The 21838-nt window shown below is 41.0% G+C and overlaps 1 protein-coding gene and 3 pseudogenes across 3 annotated transcripts; 1 reads left to right on the forward strand and 3 right to left on the reverse strand.

Moving 5' to 3' along the window:
• Positions 1–1838: 1838 nt before the first annotated feature.
• On the reverse strand, positions 1839–3998 carry LOC104763287 (importin subunit alpha-1-like; annotated as a pseudogene).
• A 1264-nt stretch (positions 3999–5262) lies between these two features.
• Positions 5263–7638, reverse strand: LOC104760914 (importin subunit alpha-5-like; annotated as a pseudogene). The gene is made up of 9 exons (XR_015589436.1): positions 7215–7638; positions 7012–7105; positions 6829–6920; positions 6619–6750; positions 6350–6535; positions 6098–6261; positions 5927–6005; positions 5515–5643; positions 5263–5390 (listed from the first exon to the last, which is right to left on the reverse strand). The product of XR_015589436.1 is annotated as an importin subunit alpha-5-like (transcript).
• A 127-nt stretch (positions 7639–7765) lies between these two features.
• On the forward strand, positions 7766–10608 carry LOC147922842 (uncharacterized; annotated as a pseudogene). Its single transcript, XR_015589435.1, has one exon. The product of XR_015589435.1 is annotated as an uncharacterized LOC147922842 (transcript).
• LOC104760916 (uncharacterized) lies at positions 10601–11926 on the reverse strand. Its single transcript, XM_087500207.1, has 3 exons — positions 11677–11926; positions 11243–11469; positions 10601–11109 (listed from the first exon to the last, which is right to left on the reverse strand). Exons 1-3 carry the CDS (start codon positions 11848–11850, stop codon positions 10728–10730), a joined length of 783 nt encoding a protein of 260 aa, XP_087356333.1. The 5' UTR covers positions 11851–11926; the 3' UTR covers positions 10601–10727.
• Positions 11927–21838: the final 9912 nt, after the last annotated feature.

A 21838-nucleotide genomic window follows, 5' to 3' on the forward strand; every position in this document is an offset into this window, starting at 1 on the left:
TCCAGCCCAACCCACAACCCAACTAAAAAACAAAACCGTATATTTTTTAAGTTTGTCTATCTTCTCAAATAATTAAAAGAAAAAGACATAATAAACCTAAATAAAATAATTCTCCTTCTAGCAGCTGCCTCTTTTCATGTTTTCGATTCAAATTCCATGAGTTAAGCAAAAGCCAAGACTCTAGATCATGTGGAAAATAAAATGTCCCGCCATATATCTCTGAATCTAAAACTTTTTTTGTAAGTTTTTTTTTTTCTGATTTACCTTTGTGTTCGTCATTTTGGATAGAAGAAAAGTTTTGATTTGTCCCGACTGAATCTCGTTACGAATTTGGTATTCGCGCTGATTCGAGGGTAGAAGGGAAATTTGACACTTTCAGAGTATTTCTTTATTAGATGATTGAAGATTATGAATAAAGTCGGCAGCTTTATAATGTAAACAAATTCTAGCTTGTGAGCATTGTCCAAATTGGTATGGAACTATAGGATTTAGGTCAAAGGTGTTTGCTTAAGATCTATTACTGAGTAATTTTATGAACTAAACTGCAGTTTGATATCGAATTGAATATATGAGCTCATATTCACGGCATAGTTGCTTTTGTTTTTCTTTATCTGGAATTAAGTTTTTGGAAGGTTTGTTTTTGAGATTGCAGTTTAAGTTTAAAAATGCTAAACCAATGTATTTATTATGCTTAATAATAAAATTTTAACCATAAAAAAAAAACTATATAACAAATATGTGATTAAATTTGTATAAACTACAAAAAATACACCACAAATTCAAACTATATCAATATATTTCCCACAAAAGGTAAAGAAAATAAACAGAACATACATTAGGTTTAGCTAGGTTATTTATACAATTAAGTATTTAAGTCTATCCGATTTAAATGTAAATATTTATAAGTCATCTTAAATTTGAGATTTCTCTATATTTATTTTATTTATGCATTTTTTATCTTATCATTGTATAAACATTTTTACAGTTAATCCAATTTTTAAAAAATTATATTTTTAATAATTCAATATATCTAAAAAATCTAAAAATGTTTGAAATGTTAAAAAAATCCAACTTCTCTCACCTGAATTTGGTCTCCAGTGCCTGCAGTGATGTTTGAAATCGTCCAGCAAGCTTCCCTCATTATGCCTTTCGTATTGTTTTGACGAAGCAGGTCGGCAAGAAGTAAGAACGGGTACAACACAAACAAAGACTTCTTCCACTTTGTACTTTGGTTACAAATTCTGATCTCAACACTATACTCAAGCAACATATAATGAAGTGTTCTCCAGGCTCTGGATTCTATCTATTAATATTGCTATAGTAATATAATCATCCAAGTTTACCGAAACCCAGATTTCAATTTGTTAGGCGTATTGGTTTAACGATCAGACGAATTCCCCAAATCAGGGTTCATGAGGTCTTCCAATGGTGGGTTTTGCTTGTACGACAATCATCAGCACAAGTCTTCTTATTACTAGCACTAATTTTGTTCTGTTCGATCATTTCTGCAGCTCTTATTTTCATGATTTGAAAACAAAGTGATCAAGAAAAGGATCAGAATTTGATTATTAGCGTTTACGTTTTGAGACGTATGCCAAAAAAAAAAAAAAAAATGATTCGGAATTAAACCCTAGAGGATATTGCTATATAACGGTATGGTATAAAGTAACAATGGAGCCAAAGATTAGTCCACCAAAGAAATTGACTCACTCTTTGAGGTAGATAAAGATATTTTCGACAGGTTGAAAGTTTTTTGTTTTTGTTTTTGGTGTAACTGAAGTTGAATCCGCTAGAAAGAACTGGAACTTGGTTCTCTCACAACTGAGAGACAGAGATCATCACCTTGGAGGTTGTTGTGTCTGCTCATCATCCTCTTCTGCCCAGTATGTCATCAGAATCTGCATAGCCTTAATATAGATCACATTGTTTCCTTGATGTTTCAGGTTCTTAATCTTTCTTAGCCCTTCCGCATCTTCAATCTGCTGAGAGTATTAGTTCACGCCTCCTAGGTTCCTCTCTGCCTCTCCGGCCCTCAAAATGTTCTCCAGTCCATACAGACACTTAAAGATGACTACTGTTTCTGGACATACCAGGAGATCACATAAAGGCTTTATGCAACCCTGCTCCACCAAGTATCTGAAACACATCAATAGAAACTGTGACTTGTGATGATCAATAATAAGAGCATGTTAAAAAGTGAAAGAAAACATGGACGTACCTGATTTGATCATCAGAACCACCTAAGGCTGCATGCGAAATTGCCGTTACAGCTTTTTCCTTTATGTCAAATTCAGCATTTTGAGCCAAATTGACCAACTTTGGAATCAGGTTTGCATCAATAACTGACTGTCATTAGGGTAAAGAGAGACACATAGAAAACAATTAGTGAGTGATAGCAACAAAAGGGTAAATTTGTTTTTATGTTATCTGCAACATTCACAATCCCAAGACTTGTCACCTGAATTTGTTCTCTGCCAGCAGTGATGTTTGAAATCGCCCAGCAAGCGTCCCTCTTTATGTTTTTGCATCTTATAGCATAGTCTTGAGTAAGCAGGTTGGCAAGAAGAGGTAAAACACCACACTCTATCACAACCTGAGAAAAAAAAAATGTTCAAAGAGGTACTTCTCTATCCAGATCCTTTTGGTTACAAAATCCAATCGTAACATTGTACACACGCAATATATAACAAATGCAAGCAGCCAAGCACTGCATCCTCTCAACTAGTATCCGGTATATATAGTGATATATTTGATCATTCAAGATACATTACGATAACTCAACAGGAAGTGCTTTTAAAGGTAGCATACTTTTGTCTGCTGATTATCTCCAGTAGTTAGATACATAATGGTACCTAATGCACGATCAACCCAGATGGAGAATCGTTTCTGCAAAAGAAAAAAAAATTGTCATCCTTTATTATCTTAATATAAGGCTTGAAATCTTTGTTTTGGGAGCAAGTACTAACCCGAGAAGTTGAACTAGTCTTGGGACAAGACCAGCATCGATAAAACTCTGGATATATTCTTTTGGACCATGAGATAGAAAATAAAGTGCCCAACAAGCAGCTGACAAGAATTGTTCATCATTTCTGTGTAGAACTCTCTGAAGTGCAGAGAGTGCAGGTTCCATCTGTTAATCATGTTTCCATGTGTGTTATTAATGTCAAAAAAACTGAGGAAACAAAAGCCTGGAGAGAGAGAGAGAGAGAGAGAGAGAGAGAGAGAGAGAGAGAGAGAGAGATCGAAGCTAGAAGACCTGGCGAAAGGGAGGCCGAGGCTGGCCAAAGCAGAAGTCTGACAAAGTAAAAGCGGCGGTTCTAAGCATCCACATGTCAGTATTCTCAAGCAGCTGAGCCAACAGAGGACTCAATGCACCACACCGTAGAACATAGTCACGGGATTCTACTGAAGCATGAGCAACATTACCTAGTGCCCTTGTTGCCTGCAGATTATGGTAAAAGAACATAAAACTTTCAAATCATATCTCGCATTTGTATCTCAAGAAGTAAAATACCTCCATATGGAGAAGAAGGAGACGAAGCCTATCAGTAGCAGCAGCAGTAGCAAGAAGATGGAAAAAGATTTGAATAGCACCGTGATCTATTAGCACTTTGGTGTTCTCTTTAGAAATGATTCTTAGAACGGTAGCAGCATCCAACTAACGATCATAGAATATCAGAATTAGTGGACAAACTAAATAACCAAAATCATTACAAAAATCAAATTGATGGGCAACTTTTTTCTTCAAACCTGAAGCTCGATGTCATCGTCCTTCTTAAGAAACTCAACGAAACGAGGCACAACTCCAGACTCTATTATCTTACCAATAGGAGGGTTTTCCTCTGGAATATATAAGAAGAAGAAGAAACTTAAAGAAACACTCAGATCGAGATCAAGAACAGAGGAAGTAGTTTTGTACCATGTGATAGAATCTTTCTGAACTTGGAAGCGTTTTCAGATTGTATTAAAGGATCATCTGAGTAAACACCTTGAATCATCTCTTCGTCCACCTACGCGAATCAATACAATCAAAAACCCAAACCCAAACCAGATATTGATTGATTACTTGTGAGACACGTTTAGACGAACCTCGGTCTTGCCTTTGGGGTTCAGCGACATGGTTTTCTCTCTTCTTTGACCACCTCTCTTCCAAGCGATTCACGAAACTTGAAAAGAAACCCTAGAAATCTCAACTCAGAAGTGAAAGAGGTAGAGAAATTTTGCAATTGAGAGCAAGAATGCAAACAAAAATGGTCAAAGGGCCGATATAAAGAGATGAATGGGAATGGGAATGGGAATGGGAATGAGAAAACGGTTTGGTTTCATTTAGTTTCAATTAATGTAATTAAATACCGGTTTGGTTTGATTTAATTATGGGATTAACTCCGGTTTAATCAAATCCAAATTTCAATTAGTTAGGCGTATAGGTTAGAGTCGGATCAATCTCGATTGGGGAATCTAAGGTTTGTAAACAGAGATCAAGCATAAGTAAGAATCAATCTGGTTAGGGTTTTAGAGAAAAGATGCAGAGAAGAGAGTAAAGAAGAGTGTCAGAGAGAAAGCGAGAGTGGTGTGTGATCAGGGATACTCTAAAACACCAGATGCTGCAGCAAACAAAACTTATCACAAGAAACAACTCTATTATCTCAGGTAAAGCCTAATGTCATCAAGAAACTGACACTTGACTCACTCTTTCAGTTTGACCTACCATATGTGCATACGGTTTGTTCACTGTCACTGTCAGAGGCTATTTTTTTTTTACATCAAATCTAATATCAGATTGTGTGGGATCATCATCTTAACGAGAAGAATTCAAACTGGAAGCCCGGATGAGAACTTGAACTTGAAGTCTGCAATACATCATCACCTTGTCCTTGAGGTTTCAGCATGTCCACTAACCCTTCACCTTCCTCTTCAAGCCAATATGTTTCCAGAATCTTCACTGCCTTCTCGTAGATTTCATTGTTGTCATGGTGCTGCAGGTTCTCAATCTTTTCTAGCCCTTCCTCATCTTCAATCATTTGACAATATGAATTCACGTCTCCTGTCTTCTTCTTCTCAACCTCTCCAGCGTTCAAAATCTTTTCCAATCCATCTAGACTCACTGAGATGATTCTAAGATCTGGACACACCAGGATGTCACATAAAGGTTTTATGCAACCCTGCTCCACCAAGTATCTGGATCACACCAATAGAGATTTTGTGAATTGATGATCAATAAGGCATGGAAAAAGTGGTAAAATAGAGGAGACAGGGAAGTACTTTATTTGATTAGGAGAACCACACACTGAGGCATTTGAAAGTGCCCATACAACTTCTTTCTTTATGTCAAACTCAGCTTTTTGAGCCAGGCTGACCAACCTTGGAATCAAATTTGCATCAATAACTGACTGTTTAAAAAGAAAGACAAAACAGAATATAATTAGTGATAGAAACAGAATGGCTAGTACTGCACAGTATTTAATAATCAAAAACTAATGCCTGCAGTGATAAAGTAACACAAACTTCTCTCACCTGAATTTGGTCTCCAATGCCTGCAGTGATGTTTGAAATCGTCCAGCAAGCTTCCCTCATTATGCCTTTCGTATGGTTTTGACGAATCAGGTCCGCAAGAGCGGGTACAACACCACACTTGATCACACACTGAAGAAATAATTTCAAAGAGTTATTTCAGATCCCAAGCGAAGACTTCTTCCACTTTGTACTTTGGTTACAAATTCTGATCTCAACATTGTACTCAAGCAACATATAATGAAGTGTTCTCCAGGCTCTGGATTTTATCTATTAATATTACTATAGTAATATAATCATCCAAGATATAGGATAAAAAAATAAGCTGTGCTATTGCTTTGAAAAACACTACATTCACACGGAGGACAACACAAGTTTTCTTGAAGGTTCCATAAATAGAATATGAATTACATACCTGGGTCTGCTGATGATTTCCAGAAGCTATATTCCCAATGGTACGAAGTGCAGGAATAAGTACAAAAGGAGAAAGGTGTCTGCAAAAGAAAAAATTGTCAACCTTCATAATCCGAACCTGTAGCAAGTAGCAACATCAGGTTAAAGTTATTTTTACTGGAGAACAACTAACTTGATAAGTTCAACTAGTCTTGGGACAACACCAGCCTCGATCAGGCCTTGGATTTTTTCATTTGAACCATCAGACAGATTCGAAAGTGCCCAGCAAGCATCTACCAAGACTTCTTCATCATTCGAATGAACAAGTCGTTCAAGAGCAGGGAGAGCAGGTTTCACCTGTTAATCATGTTTCATAAGTCAAGTGTTTCACTTATATAAAATGAGGGCACAGAGCCTATAGATAGAGAGAGATAAGTAAGAATACCAGGTCAAAGGGCGGCAAAGGCTTGCCACGGAAGAAGTTTGATAAAGTCCAAGTGGCAACTCTAAGTATGGGCAGGGTAGCATTCTTATTCAGCTGATGCAACAGTGGAGTCAATGCCCCAAAGTTAAGAACAAAGTCACGGCAATGTACTGAATCACCAGCAACATTACCCAGTCCCCATAAAGCCTAAATAAGTAAGTGTAAATTTCAGAATTTGAACTCATACACAAGATCATAAGCATTGATATTAACAAAAGCACTAACTATACCTGCTCGCGGACATCATCATCAGGGGAAGCAAGAAGCTGAACAAAGAGTGGAACAGCACCAAGATCAATCACGACCTTGGTATGCTCAGATGTTCCAGAAGCAATATTTGTTAAAGCCCAAGCCGCCTCAAACTATAAAAAGATGAAAAATTTCAGAACCAAAGATTACAACACTAAATCATCAAAAGATGGAAACTTTTCTCTTCAAACCTGAATCCTAGGGTAATCATCCTTCTTAAGAAACTCAACAAAACGTGGCACAACTCCACATTTTATCACGCTATCGATAGGTGGAGTTCTTTCTGAACAATATACAAGAGAAACCACTCGAGTAAATGATAAAAAGGTCGCACCTTTTCAAATCGAGATCAAGAAAAAGTTGAAGACTTTTACCTAATGATAGAACCCTCCTGAACCGAGTCGTGGATTCAAGCTGCAACGAAGGATCATCCGAGAAAACCCCAGCAATCATATCCGAAACCTCCAACTACACAACCATGAATCAAATTAACTCAAAATCAAATTAAAGACCTAAAATTTACTAATCCAAAACCAGAGATCGGACGGGTGGGGGGGGGGGGGGGGGGGGGATTTACCAAACTCTGAAAGGGTTCATCGTGATCAGGAGACAAATCTTTAACACCGTCGCGGCGTCGCTTCATTAAGCTTTCCTCGCGTTTGTTTTTACGAATCTCGACTAAAAAGTCTTCTCTTCTTCTCCTTCCTTCTTCCGCATCAACAGATAACTTGTAACGGGTTCGACGGATCTCTGTCTTCGCACTCGGTCGCAGCGACATGGCTATCTCTCTCTTCTTCGCAAACTTGGAGAGAAACCCTAGAAATCTGTCCTGAAAAAGGGATTTGTAAAGTGAAGAGAACGCAAGAACTGAAAAGATTTGGAATTGAGGAGAAGGCAAGAATGGTGAATTCGAAGAAGAAGCGACAACAGTTTCAATTTAAAGAAGCGGGAGGGTTTTCTCATTAGCCGTAATTAAACAATTATGTATACTTAAACCCCATACTAAAACAACAAAAGCGTTCATTTTTCTAATAAATCTCAGAACCTAAACCGAACTAAACCGAGGTTTATCTACTGTACTCGTTACCGACGATAAAAAGAAGAAATTTCGGACCAGATTGCAGAGTAAAAAATGTCTCAATTTTTTTTCTGGGGTTCTCCTGTGTCTATCTGACTAGTATCTAATCAAAATCACATTCTCTATCAGAAAGCATTCGCCTTTATCAGTCTTACATTGCCTCATGAAATTGTGCTTTAGGGGTTTCTGAATTCACTTATTATGTGGTTTTTGTGTTTTTAGATTACTTTAGAAAGCATTCACCTTTATAGCTCTTCCACCATGGCGTGTTATTATGATTATCTCATGAAATTGAGCTTTGGGGTTTCTGAATTCACGAATACAGTTTTGGGTTTTTCGATTCCTTAGAAAGTATTCACCTTTACTATTGTTTCTCTTATTTTTTTTAAGAAGGTTTTTGTGGTGCTCTACTAATGAATACAAGAAAGATACCAGTGTTGTGTTATTGGAATGGTTGTATAAAAGATGGTCCTGATGGTCCATTCTATGAAGGATCAGTTCCAAGAGTTATTAGAGTTGAAGGCAACATTGACTTACCCAAATTGTTGGATCATCTGCATCGAGTTACTGGATTTGAAAAGGGGAAGTTTCAGATTGAATTGATTTGTAGGTATCCTTACATTGTTCAGAAGTCTATGGTGAAGTATGTGCGTTTGCCTATCGTGGATGGTTGTAGTTTAGAGACTATGCTTGAGGTTCCAAGTTATCATCCTTCTATTAACAGTGTGGAGTTGTATTTAGAGGTCAAACCGGTTCTTGATGAAGGTATCGTCGGTCTTGTTGCTAGTTCCTTGGCGAATCAGGGGACGCGGAAGCGTTCTCGGCAAGAGGATGGTGATATCGAAGCAGAAGTAAATGTGAGTGTGAGAGATAAAACATTAAGAACTCCTCAGGAGGGTAACAGTAACGGGTGGATTGAAGAAGAAGAAAGTATGGATGGCGGTAAGTGTAACTGTGGAGATGGTGGTAAAAGTGGGACTGCACAGAAGGATTCGAATATGAAAAATCCAGGTCCAACAATAAGCCTCATAGAAAAGGACTCAGAGCAGATGATTTTCTCTAGTGAATGGCTTGATGAACGTGAGTTGCATCTTGGGATGGTTTTTCGAGATAAAGATGAGTTGGAGAAAGCAGTGAAACTGTACTCTATTCGAAGACAACGAATGTACACTAAATACGAAAGTGACCGTTCAGGTATCATTGAATATAAGTGCAAGACTTACTGCGTATGGACTGTCAAGGCTGCTAAAACGAACAACAATGGCATTAAGATAAAAGAATATATAGGTCCACATAGTTGTAAGCCAGCAAATGTGAGCTCAGATTTTCTGGCAGGTGAGCTCAAAGGTCTAATCAAGGGTCAACCCTCGCTCTCAGTTGCAGAGCTAAACATGTGGGTGAAAGAAGAATTTGGCTGCATAGTCTCGTGTACTAATATGCGATATTTTAAAAAGAAAGCTTTCAATGCAATCTTGCGAGATTTGGACAATAGTTTTAACAGATTTCCCAAGTTCATGGATGCCCTTAGCTCATCTAACAAGATGGTCTTGGAATGGCAATATGATCTTTATCCTGATCCCAAATATGCATCCTTTCGTTCCGTGTTTTGGGCGTTTCAACAGTCAATTGAAGGGTTTCCTCACTTCAGACCTTTGATCATAGTGGATACAGTAAACTTGAGCGGTAATTACCCTGGGAAACTGTTGGTTGCAGCGGGGTTTGATGCAGAAAACAGGTTTTTTCCACTTGCGTTTGCGACTGCTACCCAAGAAAGTTTGTCGGCTGATACCTGGCGTTGGTTCTTTACGTGCATCAGAGATAAAGTAACGCAAAGGGAAGGCCTTTGTCTTATAACAAGTCTGAGTCCTGACATAGTTGAAGTTGTTAACGAACCTGAGTGTCTATGGGCACAACACCTGAGAAACTTCAGAAGCTTCTGGCCAATCAGAGACTCCATAACAATCTCATGACAGAGTTAGTTTACAAGGCTGGATCCACGAGGGACAAATCAAGTTTCGAATACTACTTGAAGAAAATCGAAAAGATGGACCCAGAGTCTCGAAAATGGTTAGAAAAAATGCCTCTGCATCTATGGGCTCTGGCTTACGATGATGGTGGGATTAGATTCGGGATCATGACTGCAAACACAATCTTTAAGACTTATGGTTTCATAAACAATCTTCGAATGACAACCTGCATCTTCCTAATCTTTGATCACCTGGCAGAGCTTTTCAAATCTCGACATTGTCTTCCCGCGGATTCACCGAACGGAATAGACCAGTACGCTAAACATGTGATATCAAATCTTGAAGAATACAAGGTAGCTTCTCAAACACATGATGTATTGCCATTAGAACATACCGGAGAGAGGTTTCAGGTCACAGAAATGATGCAAGTTGGAAAGAAGAGATTTGTTGTTCATTTCAGCAACCGGGTATGCACGTGTGGGATATGGCAACTTTGCAAATACCCGTGTTCACACGTGATAGCAGAATGCAGGAGGATGATCAGTGACCATTTGCAGTATATAAATGACTACTACAACACAGAGAGTTCTCTTCGAGGTTACGCAGCTGCTTTTAATCCGCTTCCGGGAGTCTCTGATTGGCCAGAAGCTTCTGAAGTTCCTTTCCTCCTGGAACTCGTCCGCCATCAGTTGTCTGTCCAGTGAAAACAGAGCTATCGCGCAACAACACAACTACGAGTAAGTTGGTAGTAGGCGGAAAACGATCCAATGGTCAGAAACAGGCCTGAGGATCAGACTGAATCTGAACCAAACCGAACTAAATCATGAAGATGGTAACGTTTGCTAACTGATTTTACATTGATTTTCGTTTGGTCTGGTTTGAGTTTATGGGAAACTTAGGATTTATGAGAAGCGAGGATAAAAACATTTAGCACACATTTGGCCTTGATGCATTAATCGAATGTGTAAGTATTAATGTCTTTGATCTTTTTGTCTGCTGAAGTAACATTGTTACCTAGTATATCTTATCTACTATATATTGTACACTACACTATATATGCAAGTTGCTTTAAAGAAACAAGATATTCTAGAGACGTCGACTCATCTCTAACCGTTGCAGGACCTTCTCGAGCTACTGTAGCCATCCGATTTGTGGGTGATCTTGGAGGAGATGCATAAAGAATTGATGCCTCAAGAATATCTCTATGTGTATTTTCAAGATCTTTAGAGATTCTATGTGCTTGTAGAGCGGTTAGGTATAGTCCCGTGGCTAGAAAGACAGTTAGCAGGGAGAACACTCCAGCTGCTGAAAACAATCCTTGCCGGATTACTAGACAACTAGGTTTTGGATTAGACCAGTTCTTTAGATGTCCTGATTCCACGCTAAGTGCCACCAACAATAGAACCTCTCCAACACCAAAGCAAACCCTTATAGAGACAAATAACGGTAAAACATATTATTCCACAATGTTTCAGCTTATCATCCAGAGCTTATAGGTAGGATTTTTGTTGTTATTTTCAAACATGACATTAATCGTTGCATTTGAATAAGTCTTCTTACCACGTTGAGACGAAAAAGAAGGCAGCTTGAAACGTGAGCCTCTTTGCAGGAACAGAGTCAGGATCCCACTCAACCAGAAGTAGTGGCGGCGATGCCGTGACTGCGATAAGTAAGTGCATGTGCAAGCCTACCATCGCAACAGCTAGTCCCACGAACGCAATTGCACCACACAACAATGGTGTTTTCCCGCTACTGTTGTACACGCACGTTTTGCTTCCCCATATAGACTACATTCAAATTGGGAATCATTTACAACATATTTTGGACCGACATGATTCACATGAGGTTGTGAGTTACTTTTTTCCTATTGTTACTTTTACATGTAATCCATATATATATATATATATATGAACCTAAAATAGATTACTGATTTATCTTGAAGATATGATCAAAACATATGAATAATCTTATTATATACATCCATAATAAGGTACCTGAGATCTTGTGGCTTCGGCATATAGGCAAAGAACAAAGCAGGAGAGGCCAAAGATTATGGTCAAAACCACAACGAAAATACCGGTTTTGCTTCTGAGATCGGTGGTTTTGGGGTTCGGAACAAGATCTTGATGGGTCACAGCTCGCACTCTTGTTCTCGACATGTCTCTCATCAATAGATATGAATCGATGCTACATGTTTTGAAAGTTATTATACTTTGATTTGTTTTACACTTATATAAGAAAGGCATTGAAAGTTAGAGGAAAAGAATAAAGTTAATATATTTGATAAATAAATTAAAAAAAAAAAAAAGAGAGAGGAGAATAGAGGAATTGCTTCGGACAAAGGTTGCTTAAAGGCCAAAGATTCGAAGGTTCTTTTTAAAATACTATACTATTTTCGTATGGTGTCCTTTAAAATATGATATGTAAATTATATAATGTGATGAGAGTTCGTTAATGGAGCTAGTTTTTGTGAAAAAGGCTTTCTATTTAAATTGAAGAGAAAATAAAATATTACAAAAGCAGTTCAACTTTAGAGTTAATTGGGAAAGCCCAGTTAAAAACAGCTAAGCCCACTAAACACAATAAGAGAAACTAAGATTGAACCGGTTAGCAGTTGGTAGGTGGAATTGTAACGCTCCCGAACCGTTCTATGACCACGCAGGCCATCGGACAGCCACGGGACGCTACGATGGGAACTGCACCAAGGTGATCCAGTCGAGGGACGGAAGCTGCAGACTTCCCGACCGGTCCTCCCTAGCATAATTCCACCCGCAACCGAGACTACTTAGGCGTTGCAACCCTTGTGGCCTGGTGCGTTGTGTTGATCCGGACAAGGCCGAGTACCATTTGCAAACTTGCCATGCTTTTCCCGAAAACCGAATATATTACTTCAATAATTTATTACATTTAAAATAAATCATTAAAGCAATATATAGAGATAGTCGGATAATTTATCATAAATCACTTATGAAAATATAAGATTTTACAAAGAACACAAGAAAACCCTATCCGGTACCCAAATGTTTGCTCCAGCTCTAGACTTACTTAGGCTTCCTGCAAAACAAAATATTACCATGAGTAATCTAAGATTACTCAGTGAGCCTGGGCACCCCTTTCTCCTAAACAGGATTCTACTTCCCAACCCGACTACCCCAGCAAGCAAATAAAACAAGCAAGCAAGCAAGTAATCAAAGCAAAGCAACAGAAACAATAGCGGAAGCAAATTAAACCACACACAAGCGAGAGAGGTTAGATCACTACGACTCGACTCGACCGATCTAGACTCGCTACTCACAGAGAAAGACGACTAAAGAAACTTTAGACTCTTAACTCCACACAACTCGCAAGGACGACTAGAATAAACAAGAAACACTTGAAATACCCTAGACTCCTTAACCTTTCCACCACACAAAGACATCTAGAATACTACAAGGATCGCTTGAAATACTCTAGACTCTTTTCACCTAAGGGCCCTCGATAATCTGTTCCGTTCCATACCATCCCCCATGCCGAGACCACAAAGGTCACCAGCAATGAGCCCACAATTATGCTACATCGTCATGTAGAGGTCACGCTAGTAGCTAGCTAGCCGTGACAGTGTCCCGCGTGAGTGGTCGTCGGGAACTCACGCGTGACAACCGCAATTGGAACAGAGATCGACTCTACTATTCTAGCTAAGACTCGAGAAACAGATTCAAGAGACTAAGCTAAAATAAAACACACAATAATTCAAGCAATGATAGATCAAGCAAACAAGCATGAACTCAAGCAAGAATTACGACATGCAATAATCAACAAGGAGCAAGAAAAACAAATCAAGAAACTTAAGATTATTCTACATGCATGCAACCAAATTAATCAACTTAAGCAAAATCAATGCAACAAGTCCTAATACGCATGCAACCGTTTTATTTAACCGCTTTAAATCCTTAAGTCCAAAATTACGCATGCAAGGCCATTTTGATTTAACCTCTTAAATCCTCTTAGTCCAATGAAGCATGCAAGTTCATTTGAGTTAACCAATTAAATCCTTTAAAATTCGTTTAAGCATTTAAGCTAACCTCCCACGAATTTATGCAATAATAAATCAAATGAACTTCACCAATTTAATCATGCATGCAATCCTCTTAACCAAATTTTAAGTGTCCATCTTACTTAAAATACATCCAAATTCATTCGCATGGTGATTCATGTTAGATGTGCATTTAAACATTTCACTAGTATGAATCCTACCATATTACGCATGCATCCAATTTAAACCGATTCTACCATGAATCTAGTCTACATGCAACACGCAAATGGTGACCGCAAGGATCTAAAGATCCATGCAGCACCGCACACAAAACCACAGAACTCACCCTTTACCGTCGATGATTACCGGACTTCACCGCACCACTCGATCAGACAAACTCCCCCCTCTTCGCGTCCAACAGCTTCTCGCTCTCGTCTTTACTCAACCGTAAACCGCATCTTGCTCTTGATCCGCAACCGCCGACTCGCTCTCGGTTTTCTTCGATCACAAGTGCGTCTCGCTTCTTGGTTTTCTCCCGATCGCAAACCGCTTCTCCTCTCGATTCCTTCGATCGCGAACAGCGTCTATTCTTGATTTTCTTCGATCGCTTCGACACAACACCGTCTTTTATCGGCTCCCTCTCGACGCAAGCGACTTCTCCTTTCGATCTTTTCTTGACACAAGCGTCAATGATCTCTCTTTCTCTCTTGATCTCTCTCTCGATCTCTCTCTCGATCTCTCTCTCGATCTCTCTCTCGACTTTGAGAGAAAACAAGACTTTAGTGTTTGGGAAATTTGAGAGCAAAGGGAGAAAAATGAGCAAATGAAGTCGCGAGCCTCTATTTATAGGCGCGACCCCTCCTTCTTCTTCATTAGTGCGGTTTGACAAGTGGCTTCCTTCTTGGCTGCATGTGGCGCGTGTATCTCACCGCCCAATCAGCTTGCGACACTCCAATTAAAACACCAAAATTCTCTCTGCATGAATGCATGCAATGCGATTGGTCAGTTTCCCAAAGGCACATGTTTCCTCCTTTCTCCGACAAAACTCGTCCCTTCGTCCGGCGCCCTCGACAGTCCTCGACATTTCTTGTCTCGCCCGGACACTCTCCTCTCAGCAATACTCGGACAGTTCTCTTGACTCCTCGGGTACTATCGGTCTTTTCGGCAATATCTCTCGGTTCCTCGGGTACTATCCGCTTAGTACGTCTCGGTCTACTCGGGCAGTACGTCTCGGACAACACGGCCAGTACGTCCCAATCAACATGGCCAGTATGTCTCGGTCGACTCGGCCATCTCTCGGTCCGTCCTTATTTTCTCGAATCCCCTTCGGCGTTCGTCTGGTACGTCCGGTGCACGTACGTCCGGTACAGTACATGGTACATGGTACCATCAGCCATCTTTCGATCTGTCCAGAATTTCTCGGACATTCCTTACGTGTTTTTTTTCTACCTTCCTTCCTTACCTTCCTTTTACGTCCTCTCCAGTCCTTTGGCCAGGGATTTTTATTTTGAATTTTACTCCTTGGTGAGGGTCATTACATTCTCCCCCCTTATAAGAATTCGTCCCCGAATTCTCAAACCTTCTCCGTCTCTTCTTGTGACGTCGATACTTCATGACATCTACGTCCCCGTCTTGTGGTTATCATCACATTGACACCTTTATCGAAATCCTCCTTTCCTTAGTTATTTCGTCTCCATAGTCTCACTTCATACTTATATCACAGTTTGCTGATGTTTTTGGAAAAGCTTCTTCATCTCCAGCATTCACTTGGCTCCTTATATTCTTCAAGTTCTTCGAATACTAGGCTTTTGCCTTGTTGCACCATGACTTATCCACTACTTTATATTCTTTACTTCTTCTTCTTCAGCTTTTCTTGACTCCTCTCTTTTCTCCGTATTATAACTTGGTTCACTCCACCATCTTGATATGCTCATCCTACGACTTCGTATTCTCTCCTTTGTTGGTCACAAAGTTTTTGCTCCTCCGGCTCCTCCGGCTCCTTTAACCTTACACTCATTTTCATTTCTCCGATTCCTTTAGCTTCGCGCTCCTTAGGATTTCAACTTCTTCAACTCCTTTAGTTTCACCTTTCACATAGTTTCTCCTCCGGTCCTTCTTGGTTTCCCTCTTCTTATCTCATAACCTCCATGTCTTTGATTGATTTAATCATTAGACTTGATCAAATGATCGTGATAGAAGCTAACGACTTCTCCACCTTCAATGGTTTCGAACTCCATACAACTTTACTCCTTCGGTTCTCTTTGTCTCCACACCTTGGTCCGATATAATACCTTCTCCGACCTACTTGGTCTCAACTCCATATATTGGAACTTCCACATACTTGATTTATTTTGATCATTGGTTTTGATCACGTAATCTTGGTTCCTACCAATCAACTTCTTCAACTTCAATGTTTGTCTCCATCTCCAAACTTCTTTGGTCGTCTCCCACACTTCATCTAACTCTTTCGCTTATGAGGTTTGGTTGGATAACCTCACTTATCTCGCCACTTAATACCATAACGCTTTATCTCCTTCGTCATCCATGTCTTCCACACTTCGACGCCTTCTCTACTCATCCACCAGGTTTGATTTGATAGATCCTTACTGGTTTCTTCTTGCATCTTCTTTCGCACTTATCTCTTGGATCACACATTACTTTTCGCAATTTCTTGGTCATATTTGGTCTGACCTTCTCATTTTGTTTCGCCACTTTCGATTGATTTACACCGCTCTTTTGCTCTTTCGATTTCTTGGGATTCGCCTCATCCTCCTCCATCATTGTTCTCCTTCTTTCGATTCTTAACCCGAACTGGCTGCTCTGTCTTGGTCGAACTCTCTTGAACTTTCTTGAGCTTCTTCTCTTTTGTCTGATCGCGCTTTGTGGTGACTTACGTGAATCCTCATCGATTGCGCTGAAGCAATGCAAGCTAATTATGCAAATAATTAACTATGCAACCTATAAAACTCAAGCAACAATCAAAGCAAGTAATTTAAACAAGCAAAGATTAGCAAGCAGTTAAATAGCAAACAAACACGGCTAAAAAACACAAAGTACTTAACAAAAGATACGAAGGTTCTACACCACTTAGCCGATAAACTTAAGGGTTCGGATCCTAGACAAACACAACAAAGGTTAGGTCTAGAAACACAAGAAAAACTATCCAACCCTTACACATAAACCCCAAAAGAACTTCCCTTACTCCCAAAAGTTCTACTGGTTCCTGAGCCTAGTGCACGCTCCGCAAGTGCACACACACTCTCTAGCTGGCTCATGAGGTGGCGGTTCAGCGGGAGATGCGGTTGAGGTAGAGGCAGCAGACAATGAGGTTCCAGCTTGATTCATCGGGCCTTCTTCATCTCGACTAGCTCGGTCTAACGGGTTCTCCCCCGTATGCACAAGTTGGCTTGATGGGTTCGATCTTTCTTGCACTACTCGTTCCGGACAGCTAGGAGGAAAATGCCCACTTCTTCCACACTTGGTACAACGGCTAGGTTCTGGAAACAATAGACGGTCTGGTCTCGCTCTCCAACAATGATTGTTCAAGTGTCCTAACATCCCGCATGAATCACACGGCTTCGCATATCTCATATGATCTGGGTTTGGGCAGCGGTAGGCAAAGTGCCCTCGCATCCCGCACCACTCACACTCCACGTTCATTGGATCGCACATACGCCTTAGCTCCGTCCTCCAACAATTCCTCGTCCAATGTCCAATCCCTTCGCACAACTCACAATATGGTTGATTCCTCATATGAACTTGGTTTGGATAGACCACTCTCTTGCGGGCAGTGGCTCTCACTCTCAGCCGGCCTCTTGGTTGATAGGTCACTGGTCGCGTCTCTAGTTGCTCCCTTGCCTGAAACTCTTGGTAAGACATCCTCGGCCTCTTCGAAATCGAGCTACTCTCTCCTTCCTAAAATCTTACATGGCTTCGGTTTAATCTTCTTAACTCAGACATCCTATTCCATTCTAAGTCTCTTGGTTCTTCCTCTTGATCAGCTAACACCATCTGCAACGGTATAGCTCGAATAGGACTATTGTGCCTTAGCACAATCTGGTTCGGCTCTGCTTGGTTTGAAACAACTTGACTTGGTCCACCTTGATCTCTCACAACTTGGCACGAACTAGCCCTTGGTCTCACGTCCTCTCCACACTCTATTCTGGTCTCAACTTCTCGAGCTTGGTCTCTTGGTATCGGGTCTTGATAAGTCCTTGGTTCCACTGCAAATGTTGGAATCCCCTCATCATCACTCGACAGAATGTAGATCACTTCCACTTCTCTGGTCGTTGGTTCATTGGTCTTAGAGTCTCCTTCGGTTGGATTCTCTTCTTTCTTGGCTTCCGGCACAATAACTTCTCCATCGTCTTCGTTCTCTCTCTCCGGTGAGCGCAACTCATTTAGCATTAGAAGGATCCTCGCAACCGTCTCTGGCCTCTCCTCCGCAGGTTGCTCTCCGCTAGAGCCTCCGATCTCGGGTACAACTCTTGCACCACTTGCAGCTCCTTCTTCTTCCGGCACATACACGTCCGTCAAGAAATCCAAAATCTTATCAATCACCTCCTGGTACTCCCTCACATAGTTCTCAGGGGTAATATCCTCGCCCTAATCCTCCACAAGATCCAACAATAACTTCTGTAACTTGTCGACGAGCTCCAACTCCGCCTCTCCATGATCTCCCACAGGGACAGTTTCAAACTTCCCTTGCGCATCCATTCGCACTTGAAGGTGAACTGGTTCACCAATCTCCAACACGATCGTCTGGTCATCTTGATCAGCTCCCAACTCCTCCGTTTCCTCTAAACACTCGGACGGATCGGTCTCAATAGAAAAGTTGGTGTCATCAGCGTCAAACACCCCGTCCTCATTCCAATCATTCGAATCATTTGGCCCTTGGCTGTTTTCTGATTCCGTCGACAAGAACCCATTGTGATGATTACAACCCTCATGTCTCGGCACCTCATCTCCTGAACCATCCCCGCAACCTGAATCACCTGAAGACATCTAAAACCCACAAGAAACAAGGTAAGATGCTTAGTCCATTCTAAGGTTCAATTTAAAACTAGACAAGCAAACAACCGAATAAAAGTTTTGTGTTTTTGCGACACATTTACTCGATAAAACTTTGAAATGCACAAGTGCTCGCGGGTTCGAAAACACCGCTCTGATACCACAGTTGTAACGCCCCCGAACCGTTCTATGACCACGCAGGCCATCGGACAGCCACGGGACGCTACGATGGGAACTGCACCAAGGTGATCCAGTCAAGAGACGGAAGCTGCAGACTTCCCGACCGGTCCTCCCTAGCACAATTCCACCCGCAACCGAGACTACTTAGGCTTTGCAACCCTTGTGGCCTGGTGCGTTGTGTTGATCCGGACAAGGCCGAGTACCATTTGCAAACTTGCCATGCTTTTCCCGAAAACCGAATATATTACTTCAATAGTTTATTACATTTAAAATAAATCATTAAAGCAATATATAGAGATAGTCGGATAATTTATCATAAATCACTTATGAAAATATAAGATTTTACAAAGAACACAAGAAAACCCTATCCGGTACCCTAATGTTTGCTCCAGCTCTAGACTTACTTAGGCTTCCTGCAAAACAAAATATTACCATGAGTAATCTAAGATTACTCAGTGAGCCTGGGCACCCCTTTCTCCTAAACAGGATTCTACTTCCCAACCCGACTACCCCAGCAAGCAAATAAAACAAGCAAGCAAGCAAGTAATCAAAGCAACGCAACAGAAACAATAGCGGAAGCAAATTAAACCACACACAAGCGAGAGATGTTAGATCACTACGACTCGACTCGAATGATCTAGACTCGCTACTCACAGAGAAAGACGACTAAAGAAACTTTAGACTCTTAACTCCACACAACTCGCAAGGACGACTAGAATAAACAAGAAACACTTGAAATACCCTAGACTCCTTAACCTTTCCACCACACAAAGACATCTAGAATACTACAAGGATCGCTTGAAATACTCTAGACTCTTTTCACCTAAGGGCCCTCGATAATCTGTTCCGTTCCATACCATCCCCCATGCCGAGACCACAAAGGTCACCAGCAATGAGCCCACAATTATGCTACATCGTCATGTAGCGGTCACGCTAGTAGCTAGCTAGCCGTGACAGTGTCCCGCGTGAGTGATCAAGCAAACAAGCATGAACTCAAGCAAGAATTACGACATGCAATAATCAACAAGGAGCAATAAACACAAATCAAGAAACTTAAGATTATTCTACATGCATGCAACCAAATTAAGCAACTTAAGCAAAATCAATGCAACAAGTCCTAATACGCATGCATCCGTTTGATTTAACCGCTTTAAATCCTTAAGTCCAAAATTACGCATGCAAGGCCATTTTGATTTAACCTCTTAAATCCTCTTAGTCCAATGAAGCATGCAAGTTCATTTGAGTTAACCAATTAAATCCTTTAAAATTCGTTTAAGCATTTAAGCTAACCTCCCACGAATTTATGCAATAATAAATCAAATGAACTTCACCAATTTAATCATGCATGCAATCCTCTTAACCAAATTTTAAGTGACCATCTTACTTAAAATGCATCCAAATTCATTCCCATGGTGATTCATGTTAGATGTGCATTTAAACATTTCACTAGTATGAATCCTACCATATTACGCATGCAACATGCAAATGGTGACCACAAGGATCTAAAGATCCATGCAGCACCGCACACAAAACCACAGAACTCACCCTTTACCGTCGATGATTACCGGACTTCACCGCACCACTCGATCAGACAAACTCCTCCCTCTTCACGTCCAACAGCTTCTCGCTCTCGTCTTTACTCAACCGTAAACCGCGTCTCGCTCTTGATCTGCAACCGCCGACTCGCTCTCGGTTTTCTTCGATCACAAGTGCGTCTCGCTTCTTAGTTTTCTCCCGATCGCAAACCGCTTCTCCTCTCGATTCCTTCGATCGCGAACAGCCTCTATTCTCGATTTTCTTCGATCGCTTTGACACAACACCGTCTTTTATCGGCTCCCTCTCGACGCAAGCGACTTCTCCTTTTGATCTTTTCTTGACGCAAGTGTCGATGATCTCTCTTTCTCTCTTGATCTCTCTCTCGATCTCTCTCTAGATCTCTCTCTCGATCTCTCTCTCGACTTTGGGAGAAAACAAGACTTTCGTGTTTGGGAAATTTGAGAGCAAAGGGATAAAAATGAGCAAAATGAAGTCGCGAGCCTCTTTTTATAGGCGCGACCCCTCCTTCTTTTTCATTAGTGCGGTTTGACAAGTGGCTTCCTTCTTGGCTGCATGTGGCGCGTGTATCTCACCGCCCAATCAGCTTGCGACACTCCAATTAAAACACCAAAATTCTCTCTGCATGAATGCATGCAATGCGATTGGTCAGTTTCGCAAAGGCACACGTTTTCTCCTTTCTCCGACAAAACTCGTCCCTTTGTCCGGCGCCCTCGACAGTCCTCAACATTTCTTGTCTCGCCCGGACACTCCCCTCTCAGCAATACTCGGACAGTTCTCTTGACTCCTCGGGTACTATCGGTCTTTTCGGCAATTTCTCTTGGTTCCTCGGATACTATCCGCTTAGTACGTCTTGGTCGACTCGGGCAGTACGTCTCGGACAACACAGCCAGTACGTCCCGGTCAACATGGCCAGTACGTCTCGGTTGACTCGGCCATCTCTCGGTCCGTCCTTATTTTCTCGAATTCCCTTTGGCATTCGTCTGGTACGTCCGGTGCACGTACGTCCGGTGCACGTACGTCCGGTGCACATACGTCCGGTACAGTACCTGGTACATGGTACCATCGGCCATCTTTCGATCTGTCCAGAATTTCTCGGAAATTCCTTCCGTGTTTTTTTTCTACCTTCTTTCCTTACCTTCCCTTTACGTCCTCTCCAGTCCTTTGGCCAGAGATTTTTATTTTGAATTTTACTCCTTGGTGAGGGTCATTACAGGAATGGTAAGCGTCACTTATGGTGGAGAGAATCAGAAGTCGAGCATCAGAAGAGCAACCGATGGATCTGAAGCACAGATGCTGGTAATTTTGTTTCAAATGATGGAATCGACCAAACGGAGAAGAATCGCTGGAGTACGAAAGGTTTGACGGTGGAGACGATGGTTACGTTCTTCCCAGATTAA

The sequence above is a fragment of the Camelina sativa genome, chromosome 18, assembly GCF_030686135.1.
Source record: "Camelina sativa cultivar CO46 ecotype springtype chromosome 18, ASM3068613v1".
Lineage (NCBI taxonomy): Eukaryota > Viridiplantae > Streptophyta > Magnoliopsida > Brassicales > Brassicaceae > Camelina > Camelina sativa.